The 18,921-nt window shown below is 35.1% G+C and overlaps 1 protein-coding gene across 5 annotated transcripts in view; it reads right to left on the minus strand.

Moving 5' to 3' along the window:
• FXR1 (fragile X mental retardation, autosomal homolog 1) overlaps positions 1–18,921 on the minus strand; it is a 105,923-nt gene that overhangs the window by 13,399 nt on the left and 73,603 nt on the right. For all 5 annotated transcript variants that reach the window (XM_006869819.1, XM_006869821.1, XM_006869820.1 and 2 more), the window contains 7 exons: positions 14,220–14,291; positions 13,663–13,811; positions 13,345–13,438; positions 12,794–12,910; positions 11,297–11,467; positions 8,259–8,337; positions 3,864–3,973 (listed from right to left, as the gene is read on the minus strand). In XM_006869819.1, the coding sequence (XP_006869881.1) occupies positions 3,864–3,973; positions 8,259–8,337; positions 11,297–11,467; positions 12,794–12,910; positions 13,345–13,438; positions 13,663–13,811; positions 14,220–14,291 (792 nt within the window). The remainder of the gene's footprint in view (positions 1–3,863; positions 3,974–8,258; positions 8,338–11,296; positions 11,468–12,793; positions 12,911–13,344; positions 13,439–13,662; positions 13,812–14,219; positions 14,292–18,921) is intronic.

Below are 18,921 nucleotides of genomic sequence, written 5' to 3' on the forward strand. Positions count from 1 at the left end.
ACGCTACCAGAGCTCCTCACAAAAAAAAAAAAAAAAAAAAAGGCGTAGAACTGATTATTTTTAGTTAATAAGTGGCGGAGAACAACCAATTATTACTCGTAAAAACATTAAACATAGGTTCCTAGTTCTTGATAATTTACATCAAATAAATTATAGCTGAAGTAAAAATTATACATTTAAAAAAAAAAAGCTACATTAGAATTATTCATCGATTTATAAAAGATATGGAACAAGAGCTTGCCAAACAACACAAATCCAGAATAATCAAGAAAAATATGATTTTTAAAAAACACAATATAAAAATTTAGAAACTCAGGAAAAGATTCAAGTTATAAGACACAAGAGACAATTTCTACACATTTCCAAAAACCTCCTTAAAATATAAAACGTTCTTATCTGACCTAGCCTCGGTGGCTTGACAAGATCTGATCTCAAAAAAAAAAAAAAGAATTGTTGATAAAGGAAACAAGTGTAAATTGTTACAATTTGATGAACCTGACCTAGTTATGGATGTGGTGGTGGTGGATAGCTCCTTATACTTATGGATGTAGTATCTCAAAATACTGAGAAGGAAGGAGTCTTCACATCAAGTATCAATCCTATCCCTTTGTATACAGGGTTGATAGGGACAGGCATCTTACATTGGCTACTTACAATGTTATTGTTGTTATGTGCCATGGAGTCGGTTCTGACACACAGTGACCCTGTACAGGGTTTCTGAGGCTATAAATCTTTACTGGAGCAGAAAGCCTCATCTTTCTCCTATGGAACAGCTGCTAGTTTTGAACTGCTGACCCTGAGGTTAGCAGCCCAATTTGTAACCACTACGCTACCAAGGGCGCAATAAAGGCACCAAGTGCCTGGCTTACAAGTTCTGAAGAGGGAGTTTAGTTTAAGAGTGTGCAGGAGAAAGTAGAATCCCCACTGAATAGTTTTCTTGTCTAGAAGGGTCTGGTGAAAAGAGATGGGAATAAGAGTCTTATGATTCAATAGTGAGTAACTTTTATCATGTTTAACTTCAACTGTCACAACTGTAAAGGTAGAAGTTTTGTAACAAAAAGGGGGGAGCAGTTCTTAACAGTCTGGGAACACAGGACCATCAACGGAGAAAAGCACGAGCAGAATGTGGGGCCCTATCTGGAGAAACAGCAACACCAGAGATGGAGGCAGAGATTAGGACATGGAGAAACAGAGCAGCTGAGGACTCTAGACTCATGGAAAGAGAAAGACTGAGTATTGGCGGCTAGGAAGCAGGCTTGTAGAATATGCCCTTTGACTGTTTAAATTATTATATATTTCTAAGTGTTTTTCTGTATTTTTCCACACCCCTCCCCTAAGCAAAAAAAACACACACACAAAAAAAACACAGGAATTAACTGTTGAATGACGACGAGCTAAGTAGACTGTAATCATTGCAATGAAACAAATGAATGTAAAACTGATGTTCTCCCAGATAAACTATTACTCAAATTCACAATAAAAACTTAAAAACAAAAAAACTGTGTAAATAAAAATGATAATACTAAAAAAAAAAAAGTTTTTACAATGCAAAAATAAAAGATAAAAATAGTGTGGACAAAAAGGGAAAAGGCTGTTCACAGAAAAATGAAAAAGTATTTTAAACCCATGAAAAGATAACATGTACATCTTTCTAAAGTACAAAGTTCAGAGTCATAATGGGTTTAAACTATCAACCTTGAGATTAGCAGTCCAGCCATCCTACAGCATCACCAGGACTCCAATGAACATACAAGAGGGCTTCAACGAGCTCGTGGAAAAAATTCCATACGTTCATTTCTATTTTTCACAATCTTTTAGAAGCCCCCTCATATTCCTCTTACAATTAAAAGCTCTAATCCAATTTTTAAAAGCTCTTAAAAATTAAATGATTAGCCTTCAAATGCACTCTATTTATTCTAAGCAAGAATGGATAATACGGTAACTCAGATTTGACCTCTTGATCTCAAGTTATATACATAAGCTGGTTTGGGAAACTTAAGATAAATAAAAAAATAAAACTATGAAGATCGAGAAACAAATCAGCAAACACCAAATTACACAAACAATAATGCAATGGTATACATGTGAACAGATCTCTTTAGGCGAAAGGGTGGATCAACACAAATGCTTCTAAGTATAAACTGAGTCTCCAGAGGATTTAGACATAGTTTGCAATATGGAGCTCTCAGTGATCCAAAACTGATGTTAGGAATTGTTTTAAGCATGGTTTTTAAAGCAAAGATTTTATAGAAAAACACAGGTTTCCAGCTTCTCTTGAAAGTATCTGAAGACACTGCAACAAAAAACATGTAAGACATGGCAGCTAGATTGGAACTGAGCATTATTCACTTCTTTTTTTTTTTTTTAAAAAAAAAAAAAAGGCACCATCCTTTCATTGTACATATCTCAATCTGATGAATTATTTGTATTTTACCACCTTGGTCTCTGTAACCCTTAACTCTGGTAGAGAAATGATGGTAATAATGACCAGAAATACAAACACAGGAAGAGTCCAATAAGTTATTTATGAAGGAGACCTTGAAAAGTTAACTTTCAACAAGATGATTCACACTAAAGTGGCTGGGGATAAATTAATGTAAGAGAAGATTGAATCAAGTATTAGTATCAAGCTTACAAATTTATATTCCAGTAATTTATTTAATGACCCTGGTACAATAAGCATTATGATATTCAGATCATGGTACAATAAGCATTATGATATTCAGATCAATTTTGAGGTAGTGGTGGTACGCTAACAGTATCATCATTTAGAAAAGAAAAAAGCATAGAATGTACCTGCTCTATACTTACTGCTATCTCACTACCCAACATTTCACATTTCTAAAACAGAATAATAATTTAAAAAAAAAAACTATTTGTGCCTTAGCAACATATTGGCAATAATAAGAGGGGAAAGTAACACTGGCTTACATATCAAAATGGCTGGTCATGATTCTCAGTGGTTTGGCAGTTATGTAATAATGTAATGTGGCAGTTTACAGTCTAACCCATACACCAGGGACTTAATACATCAACCATTTCCCTGAAATAAATACATATATGTATTTTCTTTTACATATACACTATAACGGTCTGAATCACAAGATCAGCAGTTCAAGCTCACCAGCCACTCCTTGAACACTATGAGTCACTGTAAGTCAGAACCAACCTGACAGCACTTAACAACATATACATACACACATACTCATATATATATGAATATATGTATATATATGTATACATACACACACACACACACACACACACAAGCTTCACGGGTTCTGCTCTTAGAGAACTCAAACTAAAACTGTGATCTATTAAGAATATCTTGGTAATTTCACAGCATTACATGTTATGTATAAAACACTATAGTTAAGATCACCAAATGGAAACATTTACTTCAATAATTGACTTTTTAACTGAAGTATTGAGAAAACTCAGAACCTAGGGCTCAGACGATTTAAACGTTTTCTACTTGTGTGAAGCAATTTTACAAGGCATATAAAAAAGCAAAACAAAACCACTGTATCAGTAAATGATGTTTTGTTGTTGTTAAGCGCCAATGATTTGGTTCTAAATCATAGTGACCCTGTGTAGGGTTTCCAAGGAGTGGCCTCCAATAGATAAGCACCTGACCACAAGGTCGGTGGTTAAACTTACCAGATGCTCCTCAGAATCCCTATATAGAGTCGCTAATAGTTGAAAACAACTAGTCGGTCCCTTAAGAACAACACTTATCCTAAAATGTGTCACCTCAATGGACTCCATGTAACAGCTTCTAAAACAATATACAAATCATAAAATAACATATAAATTAGAGAAGATAAATTACATACACACACAAAGACAACTTAAATACTTACATCTTCTCTAGGTAGTTTATTTTCATTGTCTCCTTCAATTCTCACTCGAACCACACCAGATTTGTCCACTATTTCTTGTATAACTTTGCCATTTTTTCCAATTACTTTTCCTTTAAGAAAGCAAATATGATTACTTAAAAACCATGCTATCCTTGTAACACTAACCTAAATAGTTTCTGACTTGCTGTCAAATGATAACCACCAAGCAAAGCTCCACCTTTTCACTCTCAAGACTAATGATGAGTTTCATCTTTTGATACTTTCTTTTCTTCACTAACTCTTATTAAAAACTGGAATTTGCAATGCTTCCAGCATACAAGATATTTTCAAAGTGTAAGCCTTTTGTATGTCCTACATAGCTTTTATATATTCAAAAGCTTTCTGAAGTCTCACCCATTTTGAATGCCTGGATAACAGCAACTTATTCTAATTTAATACTACCACAATATTTATTTTTGTTATGCATACCATTATCAACACAATTAACTAAGCCACCAAGCTTATTTTTTATTTTCATTTTTATTTGTACGAGATACCTGTAACCTGACGATACCTTCAAAATATTCTCTTCAGTAAAACAAAAGTTTACATTTAACAAGAGTACTACAATTTACATCAAAAGCCAAGTGTGTAAAGTATCACATATAGCATGATGCTCATTGTCTTACTACATAGGGAAACACTGCCACATGATATAAAACTCAAATTATTTACCTTCTCCACACTTGACTCTGTCAAACAAAAGTTACTGAGTATCCAAATAATTAAAGACGACACTAAAAGGGTCAGAAGGTTCTCTTTCCCTAAGAAAGTTGAAATTATGTTATAAAAAATAATATACACACTACTGGGTAGTGTCATCTAGTAATATAAGTAAGTATTCAGCTACCCCTTCACTTAATGGAAGTCATGTATCCCACAGAAATTTAACATTACCATATTTGTATTAAGTCAACACTTGAATTGGTTTTAAAATGAACAATTCATATCCACAGAAAAATTCCACAAAAAAAATGAATTCTGGTTGAATGAGGTTCTAATGGAAAATTTTCTATTGCAAACATAGAATGACAGTTTTCATTAAACAATGAATAGGGGAACAATGGCAACAGTAATCTGGTAAATACAGCAAAGGCACTATACTACCCTACCTAGGATTTTCTTACTCTCCTATTTCTATGCCTAAACCTCCTTCCCCATCAATAACCCTAAATTTAAAAGTATTAGCAATTGAACAGGTGAAAATGGAGTAGGAGAGGGAATTGATATGAGTTATCTCTTGTCTGAGCAGCCCTAGCAGCAGCATATAAAATCAGCCTTCATTGTTAGCACAGTGAAGCTCAAGCGGCAACTCCATCCTTGACCCTGCCAAAAACAAGCAAATATCTTTTCTAAAGAACAATCATCACATGTTATAATCCCTCCCCCACAATCTTCATTTCTTCCTTCTCATGAACTATAACAATGGTGAATGATCATCCATCACCCTTCTGGGGTCCATGGCAGGGACCTACCTGCAAGTTTTATTTAGTCCCACCAGAGACCTTCAAAATTTTAACTGATCATTTCCATTGTTCAAATTCCAGGAAATATTGACAAATTAGAGTAGACCTGTAGTATAAATTGAGCATAAATGCTAAAAGGGACAGAGTAGAGAAGTGATTAAGGAAAGCTTTCACGCGCTGTAAGGTTTTGAGCCATTTTTTTTCAAATGAGTGTTCACATACTACTTTTTAGTTATGATTTGGGAGGGGTGGAAATGGTCATGGTCTTACAATTCTTGGAACCCAAGTACAAGGGAATCTGCTCTGAAACTTAGCCCATAGTGATCCTCAATCCCTTTTACTCCTTAGTCCTCTTTTTTCTCTTTAACTTGGACTAGTAACTCACTACTTTTTAAAAAACAAGTTTCAATAACATAATCTTCTGAAGGGAAATAAAGTTTATTATATACAACAGTCAATAGATATCTTTATACTACTCTGGAATATTTGATTGTGTTAACAGTTGCTGATCATGTGTGTTTCCTAAAGAGCACACGAATACCTCAAATAATAATAGCCAATCAAGTATATATATATACATATACATACACACACACACACACACACACACACCTATAAATAGTTTTTACAAATGAGGAAAATGGTTGTTATTATAAAGCGCTGCCGAGTCAGTTTCAACTCACAGAGAGCCTGTGTAAGGCTTTGAGGCTATAGATCTGTGTGGCTGGTGGACTCTAAGTGGTTACCTTGTCCTTCACACTCTATTGCTTGCCCTACAGACACCCTAATACTTAAAAAAGTTCACTGTTTATCTGAAATTTAAATTTGTTTACCTAACAGCCCTACTTTTCAAACTTTTCAAACCTAAGAAAAAGCACTTTGCTATTTCTCTGTTTCTTTGCTGGCCAACTTGCCCCAAACCAGTAACTAACTGCTGAGTTGAATCTGGCTCATGGCAACCCCAGTTCTCCTCCTTATACACAGACAACTAAATCATGTTTATAAATGAGGAAGTCTAGTAAAGAGAAATTATGTTGAGTAGCTAGCTACCACAGTGTTAACACTTGATAAATGAAAACAACTAATTATTATTTAAACAAATGGGGATTCTTTTCAAAAGCTGCTTTGTCAAGTGATTTCATTCGACAATGACAAACATATAGCAATATTTTCTACTATTACCATTTATGAAAGTTGTATATCATATCTACCCCAATGTTTGTACAAAATTTAAAATTAAACACTTTTTATATAATTATTGCTGCTTAAATTCCAAGAAACTGCCCAAATTCTCATGTAGTTTACAATTTTTCTCAAGTACTGGTAGTATACTGGATTATAAACTTGACTGCTAACCTCAAGGTCAGCATTCGGCTTTTACCAGCCGCTCTGTGAAAGAATGAGGCTTTCTGATACATTTAAGATTTATAGCCTTGGAAACACTATACAGCGTTGCAATGAGTCAGAACCACCACCACCACTAGTACTTGTGACTAACTGAAACAAATGTCTCTTTATAATGGAAATCTTCTCTTACCTGTTTTATAAGATTTAACAAATAGAAGTACAGGTAAGAAATCATTTCCTAATGACAGAACGGGTCCATATATATAAATAGTGCCGAAAGTGTGAAACTATTTCCTTAAGGACAAAAAAACTAATGAGATAGTTGTTGTTAAGTGCCGCTGACTCAGTTCTGATTCATAGCAACCCTGTGTAGGGTTTCTGTGGAGCAGCTGGTAAGCTTAAACCACTGACCTTCGGTTCAAACTGACCTTGCAGTCCAGCGCATTAACACACAGCACCACACCATATAGTAGAGGTAAAAAACTCATCTGTCTCCTAATAATTATGTTGATGTCTTTATATTAAAAGTTTAAGATAATCAGAGTATTTAATAAAGCTTTCCCATGTCTCAAATCAAAATTTAAATGATACATAGCACAAGTATAGGGCTTAGTAATAGCAAAGTTATTAAAAGCAATTCATCCCAAGCTATAATGTTCACTTAAGTAGAGTCTGTGAAATCATTTGCTCTGGTTGCAGTTCCAGTCATCACACTGTTGTTAAGTGCTGTCAAGTCAGTTCGGAACCACAGTGACCCTGTATAGGGTTTCCAAGGAACAGCTGGTGGTTTGAACCACCAACCTTGCAGTCCAGGGAAATATCCTGCAGCACCACACCAATACTCTAGCCATTAGGGGTGAATTAATTAAATGTTTGACCAAATGTAGCAGGTTACTTTTTTTTTTTTTTTTGCAGGCTTTTAAAATTGGTAATTTTGTATGGCCTGTGAATGATGTTACAAAATTTTGGCAGATAAAAGATTCCCCACCCCTGAAGTAGAGCGTCAATGTCAGATTTTGGTCTCTTTACTTATAAAGCATGGCATCATAGTTTTTACTAATAGTGAGCAAAATCTTAAAAATGAAACCTCCCCTCCTATCATCACCATGCTTCTTGGCTGCCCAAACTTGTTACCTTAGTTTATGCCTTTGCAACAATCAATTATTATTTATATTCAGGGCCTAATGTGTGGAAGTTTATTACTCTACTGTTTATCCAATGTTACCTTGTTGGTTTTTTTCCTGCACTAAGTAAAAAAAAAAAAATCTCAAACATCTTAAAAATTACTATCATACTTCTGATGGATATATGAATGATAAAGACACATTAAGGGTATTAGAATAGGAAAGAGCCAAAGGAATGAAAAGGCTGCAATGACAAATTGTTATAAAAATCATGGGTCTTATTACAGAATCACACTGGACAGATAGATTCTTTCCTTTTTAAACAATGGCAGAAACCAGGTACAACATATACAATGTCATAATCAAGAACTGAATTAATTTTTAACTTATTAAATTTAATATTTAGAAGAATTACCTACCAACAAGATTCCTAGGAACCTGAATAAAATCCTCCACAAATTCCAAGAAACCTCTAGCCTTTTTTACGGCATCAGCACTCTGTAGAGGGGGGGAAAACAACATGAATTCCAACCCTGAAGCAACTCGTACCCAAAGCAGAAACACAAGAAAGGAGACAAATCTCTATTATTATTATTATTATTATTATTATTATTATTATTATTCTCTACTGATTCTGCTCAGCCCACTAATTCATGAAGTCCTAAAGACCAAGTAAAAGTTATCTTTAAAAAGGCAAAATAAATAAATAAATAAATCAGTCAGTAGTACTGTTGTTTGTTGTTGTTAAGCAGTTGTCTAGTTGTAGAAGAATTGATGCATGTGAGGTATGGTGTTGGGAAAAGTACAGTCAGAATATGCTCCCTGGAAGCCAGGATGGCCAGACATCATCTCTCATACTTCAGACTGTCAGGAAGGGCCAGTTCCTGGAGAAGGTCATCATGTTTGATAAAATGGAGGGTCAGAGAAGAAGAGGAAGACCCCCCCAGTGAGACAGACTGGCACAGTTACAGCAGCAGTGGGTTCAAACGTAGCAACGGTTGGGAGGTTGGCACAGGACCGGGCAGTTTTTTGTTCTGTTGTGCACAAGGTCACTATGAGTAGATACCAACTCTTATGGTACCTAACAACAACAACAGTCTGTTCCAACTCACTGAAATCCTGTATAGGGTTTCCAATGCTATAAAGCTTTGCAGAAACAAAGAGCCTCATCTTTTCTCCAGCAGAGCAGCTGGTAAATCCAATCCCCCAATCTTATGGTTCACAGTCCAGTGCTGACTACTTTAGAGCCATTGCACTACAAATGCTATCAGAACCCCAAAATACTAGGAATCTTTTAAGTCTCTTAAACTGCTGAGCAGTCAAATTTTAACCAAATAAATACTAAGTATAGTAGTCTAAACTCCCATGCTGTGTTTCTCCAGGTGAATGTTAAAAGCATACTGTTCAAATTGTCTAAACAGTCTGCATTTTTTTTTTCTTTTAATTCATTCTCAACACCAAGAAAACATTTTTACAGGTTGTGTTTGCAATTGCATTAAAAATATATATACCTATTAATAATATCATTAAGAGTCATCACTCCTAATGGGTTTAATTTTTTTAAAATTAGTTTAATTTTAATGGACAGTGGGGAGTCTACAGTGAAACTTGTAGTTCTCTAACAAATGTTTATTTCTGCTTTTAATGTTTGCATACTAATAACAGAGTAATGGATTACTTGTTCGGCTGCTAAACACAAGGTCAAACAGTTCGACTCTTACCAGCTGCTTTGCAGAAAAAAGATGAAGTTGTCTATTACCTACCATAAAGATTTACAGCCCCTAAGACCCTATACAGTCTGTAAATCGGAAAGGATTCCACAGCATACACTACCACCACCATCTTTAATAACTACAGCCCAAATTTATTGTTTATTTACATCATACATCACTTACAGTAAAGAGATTTTTTTAAAAAACTTTATTCAACCTTGCAAACTTGAAGGCAAGCACTAACACACAAATACAACTCATTTAGCCTAATTTGGAGAAAGATACAGGTAGTTCCTGATTCAGACATATTTGAGTTATGATGAAACTCGCTCACAATTATCCTTTTTTTCATAGGTACATTTTATCATTAGTAGTATGTACTACATACCAGAGTTTCAAAAGGTTCATGGCAAGTAGAATGAATAGATAATTGTTCCATGAACTTTTTGAAATGCCCTCTAACATATGTTGTAGAACTTAAATTGCTTAATTACTGCTATTACAGCAATAATTTCACTCACAAATGTTCAATTTTATGATTTACTGTTGAAAACACTGCTTTATAGAAGGATATGGCCTACTTGTCAATGGTGTCAGTGTCAGTACCAGCACTCAATGAAAAGCTGAGCAACGTTCAACTCTAACGACATACATCTGCACTATATTACGACTCTGACCTTCACTGTTATGACACATTGCTGACTTCATTGTAGACTAGGCTTTAATAACATTTCATACCAATAAATATTGGTTGCAAAGTTGAAGCCGAGTTTTTCAGTTTCTCAAGCTAAGAACACCTACGTCACCCCAACAATGTCTGAAAACTACAACAAAAAACACATATTTGACTTACATCAGAACACTGCAGGCATTGGAACAGAATCCAACAATATGTCACATATTATGGAATCCTGGGATCCCAAATAACCTTCTAAGCTGATCTCTCTGCCTTGAAGATTTTAACTGACCTAGCAGATCCCCTCAGACTGTATCTTGCTCTCTGGGTCATCACTGGTAAATCCTAAAATAATTCCCGGTTACCATTTATTACATAAAATTGTCTTCCTTACATGTGTAAAATCAGCTCTTTGAGCTAACTGATCTCAGCAAAAAGCCAGAAGTTTGCTGAAGCCAAGATATTAGCCTAAAATTGAAAATGCCAAACCCTGTGAAATCACTTCAATAGTAAATTAACTACATCAATGGCAATTCAATGATTTTCTTCCAACAGTTTCTGTATGTAAGCCACATTCCTCGAGGTTGACAGTCTTCCCTTGTGGCTCATCTATGAAGTCTCCCAACCGTCCTGTTCAGTGTGGTTCAAACCCACCAACTCCTTGGTATTCTTATACAGAGTCACTATGAGTTAGAACCAATTTGATGATACTTTAATAACAAAAAGCACCACCTTCCTTAAAAGGCCTGATTCACCTAAAGACTTTTATGTGGAGGCATTTCCATAGTCTTGCTACAAGACTTCAAAGATTGAGGAGGATATTCTATTTCTACTTAAGTTTTGTTTAAAATTTGGTATCAGCCTTAACATCAAAATAATTCTATTTTCCATGAAACAAAACTAAGACAAGTGTGTTACTGACAGAACTTGTCTGCAGCAATCCACTTATGGCAGAGGTATGTTTAAACATATTTTGTTTGGTACAAGTATGAACTGGAACCCTGGGGTAGCCATCGTTTTTTACTTACCCATGCAAGTTAGCCAGAGTAGTAAACAGAAAACAGCTTACCTCTCCATAGATTCTAAATGTTCCGGTATCTTCATCTAGCTCAATAGCTGTAACTCCAGGAACCTTCCTAGCTTGCTGGATATTACTACCATGTGTTCCTATTGCCAGACCCATTAAATCTTCTCTCACAACAAATTCCTCATGAAAAGCTGCTGCAAGCTGTTTTGTGCACTAGTAAAAGAAGTAAATTACAATTTATTATGAAAGTTTTTTTCAAAAAGTTTTATCAGTCTATTTTAATCATGGTCACAGAGAATAGTAGTCCACAGACAATCAACAGTCCAGAATTACTGATACTTCTCCAATTCATGTTTCATGTTTCAAAATTCACATGTAAATTTCTTGTTTGGAAGCTTTAAAATTAGTGGCAAAAGTGTTCTATAAATAAACTTCAGTTTCTCTAAGCTAAAACAGTGTGTGTACTTGAATGTGAACTGGCTCAAGGTCAACTGAATTCTATGTGATGTCCCACTTCTATTTCCTACTTCCTCTTACATAAAAGTTAAATAAAGTAGTTACTTTGCTGCTGTTGTTAAATGCCATCAAGTCGATTCTGACTCAAAGCAACCATGTATAGGGCTTCCAAGGAACAGCTAGTGATTTTGAACTGCTGACCTTATGGTCCCCAGTCTAGTGTTAATCCTACAACATCACACCAGGAATCCTAAAGCAGTTAATACAAGAGTTTTTCACCGAATGTTATGTGATGCCCTAACGGCTGTCGAGTTGGTTTTGACCCATAGTGACCCTGTATATGGCTTCAGAGGAGCGGCTGGTAAGCACAATCACGAAACTTGAAGTTCAAATGACATTGCAGTCCACTGCATTAAGACCCAGAGCCACACCAGGACTCCTCTTACACAAGAGTTCAATAAACCAGTTACTAAGAGAGTCCTGGGATACTAGTGTGTCAATGCGGGTTAATGTACTAGACTGCAAGGTCGGTTTGAACTGCAAGGTCAGTGGTTCAAGCTCACCAGGTGCTCCTGAAAACCCTATACACGGTCATTATGAGTTGGAACCGACTCAATGGCACTTAGCAACAACAGCAAGGGAGTCCTGGACTGATAAGCAGAAGGTTGGTGGTTCAAAGCCACCTTAAATAGAGTCGCAATGAGTCAAAATTGACTTGACAGTTTTTAACAAGAGAAGTGTGACCAACAGGTGATGACATAGTTAAAAAAAAAAAGGTTAAGGACTGAATATAGAACACTAGCAATATCGTCCTACTGAGCAATCCTTTGAGTTTCTAAGCTCTTTGGTAACTGTCATTTAATCCTAACAGAAAAGTCAACAGGTGTTATAATAAAACAAAAGGCTATATTTGAGAAAACAGAAAATTATTCCTAAGATGCAATGACCCCAAATATCAAGCACAAAACAGGTATCATATTGCCTAATCTTACAGTCATGTAGTTTTGAACAAAGGAACATAAAGAATATGCTTATGAAGCTGAATGAAACACAAAAAATCTTTATAAGGGCAAACTCACTTACTTCTAAGTGTTTTGTGGCCTCTTCATTTCTGGACATAAGCATTAACTTTGTACGAATACTTCGCAAGTGCATGTCACTTAAAATATTTACTCTCTTCACAGTTGCTTCACTGGCAGACTATAAACAAATATATTAATCACTCAAAAGTTAATGGCTTTTCCAAATAATACAAACAGAATTTTCCACATGAAGCCTCCTGTAATGCGCCCATCTACTACTCTTTGCCCCTCACTCAATACTTACTCCACAAGTAACCTTTTCTTTCTTTCTGAACTCCCATATTGTTTAGATCTGCTATTAAGAAAATGCTGGGGGGGGAGGGGGGGATTACGAACCAACATGATAAGAAAATGACAATGTTAATAATCTTGTTTTTCTCCTTACTCCAGAAGAGATCAAAAAAGCAATTTTTATAGTTACAAAAAGATTTTCACCCAAACTGTATTAATAAACTCACTACACACCAAGTTAATCTGAGCTATCTTTTGAAGTATCTTACTACAAAATATGGGCAATACCCATTAGCTACCTAAAATATAGTGCTATCTTACCAGTATCATTAGCTGTGTGGTTTCTGGATGGTAAAAAATTCTGCATGCTCCTACTGCTTTCTTAAAATCTTTATGTGCATTTTCATTAGCACACCTAGAAAGAAATTAATTCATGTGTAAGGCCTCAGTAATAGATTAAATTTAGAGGACAGTTATGATGCAAACTTAGCATTTCATTTTGACATCACCCATTAAAACCTTTGTTTATTAAAAAGATTTTCTATCAGAAGGCTTTGAATGGGCTTTCTATCAGAAGGCTTAGATTTTTGTAGCACTGAAAAAAGCCTCTTAATTTACAAAGCAATCAGAATTACTCACGCCTCTCTCAAATCCTCAGGAACATCCACTGTGCATTTAAAGAAGGTATTTTTTTTGACAGTTTTATTTTGATTGACAGGTCGAAGTCGTTCAAATGTGACAATTTCATTGTAAGTAGCATCACAAGCAGCATACTCAATGACATAAAACTAAAAAACACCAAAATACTTTTAAAATCCTATCTGAACAAAATTAATGTTCTTCAAATGAAGTTCTAAATTATCTTGTTCAACTTAAGCAGTAGACCCTCCCGCCTATGGTGCAAATACTAAGCAGAGTTTAGTTATAGCAATGATTTGCCTAATCTAGATTATAGATTTTTACAGGGCATGACCCCTAATGGTCAAATGCGTGGTGAGGTGTGTCTCTGAAGAGGAGATTGGTGTTTGCATATACAGAACACAAATAAAAATGAATTCTCTAATTAATTTCTGAAATGTGTCCTGTAATAGGCTCTTAGAAAACAAAACTGAGAGTTGGAATAACATTTACAGAAACCAAGAGTTGAAATATTTCCTTGTAAATAAGTCATAAAGCCAATTATTAACATCACTTACTTCTCCTTTCATCATTCTAACTTTAGCCAACCACCATCCACATGGTTCTTGGTCATTTGCTCTTGAATAAACCTATTAAGGGGAGAAGAAGAAGAAAAAAAAGAGCCTGATCCATTTACCTCAAAAGCCACAATGTAAATCAGAATTTGTTGTAAGCGCCAAATTTCATTAAGCCCAACAATCATGAAAATGTTACTGCATTGACATTGGTGTACAAAGCATAAGTTTAATGAAAAGGGTATGTACACTAAAATATTACTAGTTAAAAACAAAACTGAGCCCTTTTTAGGCGATCTCATTTCTTGGAAATCTAAATAATCCTTCCTTTATTCCAAATTCATGGGTATTTAGCAAACATAGTCATATTTTAAACAAATGCTCCATACAACTCAGTTTTACATAGCACAAGACAGGGTCTTTCAACACTATTTTCTAAAATCAAGAACTGTTTTCAGAGAGTGATAAAACTTCAAAATTCTGTCAACAATATGACATTTCAGTCCCTTTGCTAAGAAACTCAAATCAAACACACCAAAATTGTAGCTGACCACCAACAGAAAAATATATATAATCAATTTTCTTAACATGCAATTAGAAAAGTTCTCATTAAGGATTAGAATTGATCCTTATGATATAGCAGCTTGTTTGACATAATTCCAATACATAGGAAATGGGGGTCAAGGAGTCTGGAAAAGAGAGAACTAAGAAATGCCTAACAAAAAGTTTAATTATTGGTACTAAGACTGTCTTAGAGAAGAAGCCAGAAAAATCTACCACTGAATGTTACCTTTTGTGAGATAAATGTAAACAATGATAGCTGCAATCAAGATGATTTGAATGTAACCTTGACAGTGGGGAATGTTGGAAGTGTATATAAATAATCCAAACCTAATAATCTACTGTAGAAAAAACTATGAAGGGAAAAACAATGGGGGGAGGGGAAACAGAGGGGGACACATGCACAATATACCTAATCAAAGTCCAGTAGATTCTATTTTAGTTTTTGAGTTTCTCTTAGAAGCTGAAGTAACTATTCTTAAGGATTGCTTTTTCATGACTTTTATTCTTTTTCAGAGGTCTTCTAAAGAACAAGAACATTTACTTTAATAAAAAAAATTTTTAATTAAAAAAACCCTTCATTTTACAATTTTTATATTCAATGGATCCTTTTACATATCTGAGGTAGAATCTAGAGATCTTATTTTTACTGCACTTAGAAACAGTTTGCCATCTCATCACCACTTATATTAATTACTCCCAATCATGCTCTTGGCCGTTGAACACAACTGAGGAAATGAATATTTTTAATTTTCCACCCATAACTACAAAGAGAATATAAGACAATGAAGTCTTCAGATGAGGACATCCTAGATAAATCTGCCCAAACTCAAGAGTTAATAGGTAAATGTTTTTAAAGACAAAGATAAAGCATGGCATTCACAGTTACTCACTAAACCAATGAGAAACATCATGCAAAACTATGTGTCAAGAACCCAGACCATCCTATTTTTGTAAAAAAAAAAAAATTACAGTATTCTTCCAATTTTCTTATTTATGCACCAAAATTTATCTGACATAATTTGTAAGTGAACAAATGCCAAACTAGATGTGCCTAAAATGATGACTAGAAAGAAAGCTGTCGTTGTTGTTATGTGCCGTGGAGTCGGTTCTGACTCATAGTGACCCTGTACAAGGTTTCCAAGGCTGTAAATCTTTACGGGAGCAGAAAGCCTCATCTTTCTCCCGCGGGACAGCTGGTAGTTTCGAACTGCTGACCCTGAGGCTCGCAGCCCGATTCATAACCACTATGCTACCAAAGCTCAAACTTCAAGGATTAGTCCATCCAATGGGTTAAAAAACAAAGTATTAAGTAGTTATACTATGAAAACCATTATGCAATCTTGCGTAAGTCGAAAATATTCTTCAAAAATTGCATTAGATGATACAAATCTTAGATGAACCAGAAATAATGATGAGCTCGAACTTATAAGAAATTATTTCAAATCTGAAGACAGTATGTGAAATATTGGTATGTTCTGAGTTGATGCTTGACAGCTGGTGAGTAGCTGGTTACATTTAGAGCAATTTGCCTACTTCCTGTAGATATAGCTTCAAAACCAGAAAAATATGGGATAAAAAAATGGATATGCTATATTTAGACTCTTTAACATCGTATTTCACTATATTTTTGTCTTTAAAAAATTATTTGCAAAATAACTTAAAAACAGCCTATGGAGTCCTAGTGTGGCACTGTTGGTTAATACACTGAACTGCAAAGTCAGTTTGAACCTCAAGGTCATCAGTTCAAGCTCACCAGCTGTACCTCATAAACCCTAGAAAGGGTTTCTATGGGTTGGAATCGACTCGACAGCTTAACAACAATTAGATCTAAATGGTAAATGATACTATTTTTCCTTGCATATTAAGGGCTTTTTTTTTTTTTTTTTTTTTAATTCCTAAGAAATAGATAAAATGGCAATACCTATTCCGAGAACTATCTTAAACACACTACAAGTTAAGCAGATTGGAGCAACATGGTTTCAATGACCTATTTGTTACTGTTGTTGTTAAGCACCACTGAGTCAGTTCCAACCCAGAGCAACCTTGTATAGGGTTTCCAAAGAGCAGGCTGGTGAGCTTGAACTGATGACTTTGAGGTTCAAACCGACTGTGCAGTTCAGTACATTAAGCCACAGCACCACACCAGGAATCCTTAATGACTTATGTTGTTGTAAGTGCCACTGAGTCAGTTCCGACCCATAGCGACCCTGTACAATATTTCCAAAGAGCGACTGGTGAGACTGAACCGCCGACATTACGGTTCAAATGACTTTGCAGGGCAGCGCATTACCTCCTGTGGAGCTGCTGGTGGGTTTGAACTGCTGACCTTGTGGTTAGCAGCGAAGCAGCAGAAATTGAAGCCTTTTAACAACTTCTACAATCTGAAACTGATCAAACATGCAATGAAGATGCACTGATAATTCTGGTTAAGGGGAATGTAAATCTTATAAACACAAAGCATCAACAATAGGAAAATGTAGTCTTGGTGATTGAAAGGAAACTGGAGATTGGATGATAGAATTTTGCAAAACTAGTAACTTTTTATTTATTGCAATTACCTTTAGTCAACAACAGATATGGTGACTATACATATGGACCTAACTTCTACTGACTGAATATCCAGGAATCAAATCAGACAAGGGCCAAACATGAAACATATTATCAATTGTATATGCAAGTTCAAACTTATGCTAAAAAATTTTAAACAAGTTCACAAAAGTCAAAACACAACCTTGAGTATATCCCCACCTGAACCTAGAGACCATCTCACGAATAGATTTGATACACTGAATGCTAATGATCAATCAAACACCATACAAGTTGCGGAAATGACATAAGGGACACTATACATGAAACCAAAAGGTCATTAAAAAAGATAAGAAACAAAGAAAAGATCAAAATGAATGTCAAATAATTCTGAAACTTGTTCTACAAGGAAGAGAAGCTAAAGTGAAAGGACAAATGATGAAGTCAAAGAGGTACACAAAAGATTTCAAAGGGTGGTTCCAAAAAAAACATGAAGTATTATAATGAAATGTGCCAAGACCTGGAGTTAGAAGCCTATAAGGGAAGAACACCTTCAGCATTTCTCGTTTATGAACTGAAGAAAAAATGCAAGCCTCAAAATACAATACTGAAGGATTTCATGGACAAAATATTGAACTATACAAGATGCATCAAAAGAAGGTGACAAGAATGACGTCAATATACCAAAAGAGAAGTAATCAACGTCCAACCATTTCAGAAGGCAGCATGTGTGATGATCAAGATTCAATGGTTAAAAATAAGGTTCAAGGAATTTATGGAATTAAAGAAGTGTTTCAACAATCAGAATGAAAGTAGAGATGCTAACTAGTCTGTAATTACTAAGAAATCTGGAAGACAGCTAACCTGACAAATCCACTCAGCGATCCCTGTTTCCATTTCAAAGAAAGGTGATCCAACTGAATGTGGAAATTATCAAATAATGTCATTAATATCACATGTAAATACAATTTTGCTAAAGATCATTTTTAAAATGGTTACAACCGTATATCAACAGGGAACTGCCAGAAAATCAAGCTTGAGAAGAGGATCTGAAACAAAGAGTATCATTGGTGATGTCAAGATGGATCTTCGCTGAAAACAGAATACCAGAAATATGTTTATGTTTTATTGATTATGCAAAGGCATTCCACTATGTGGATCATAAAAAACTATGAATGACATTACAAAGAATGGAAATACCAGCACACTTCATCATGTTCATATGGAACCTGTACTAAGATCAACAGGCAGTCTTTCAAAGAGACTAAAGAGACACCCCGAGTGGTTTAAAATCAAGAAAGGCATGTGCTGGTGTAGTATCCTTCACTATATTGATTCAATCTATATCCTAAGCAAATAACCCAAGAAGTTGGACTATACGAAGAATGCAACATCAAGACTGGAGGAAGACTCATTAGCAACCTACAATATGCAGATACACAACCTTGCTTGCTTAAAGAAAAGAAGTCTTAAAGCACTTACTGATGAAGATGAAAGACTTTAGTATGGATCACACCTCAACAAAGAAAAAAACAAAAATCCTCACAAATGGCCAACAGACAACATCACGATAAACCGAGGAAAAAAAAAAAAAAAAAAAAAAAAAAAAAAAAAA

This window comes from Chrysochloris asiatica, unplaced genomic scaffold (genome assembly GCF_000296735.1).
Source record: "Chrysochloris asiatica unplaced genomic scaffold, ChrAsi1.0 scaffold00135, whole genome shotgun sequence".
NCBI classification, from domain to species: Eukaryota; Metazoa; Chordata; class Mammalia; order Afrosoricida; family Chrysochloridae; genus Chrysochloris; species Chrysochloris asiatica.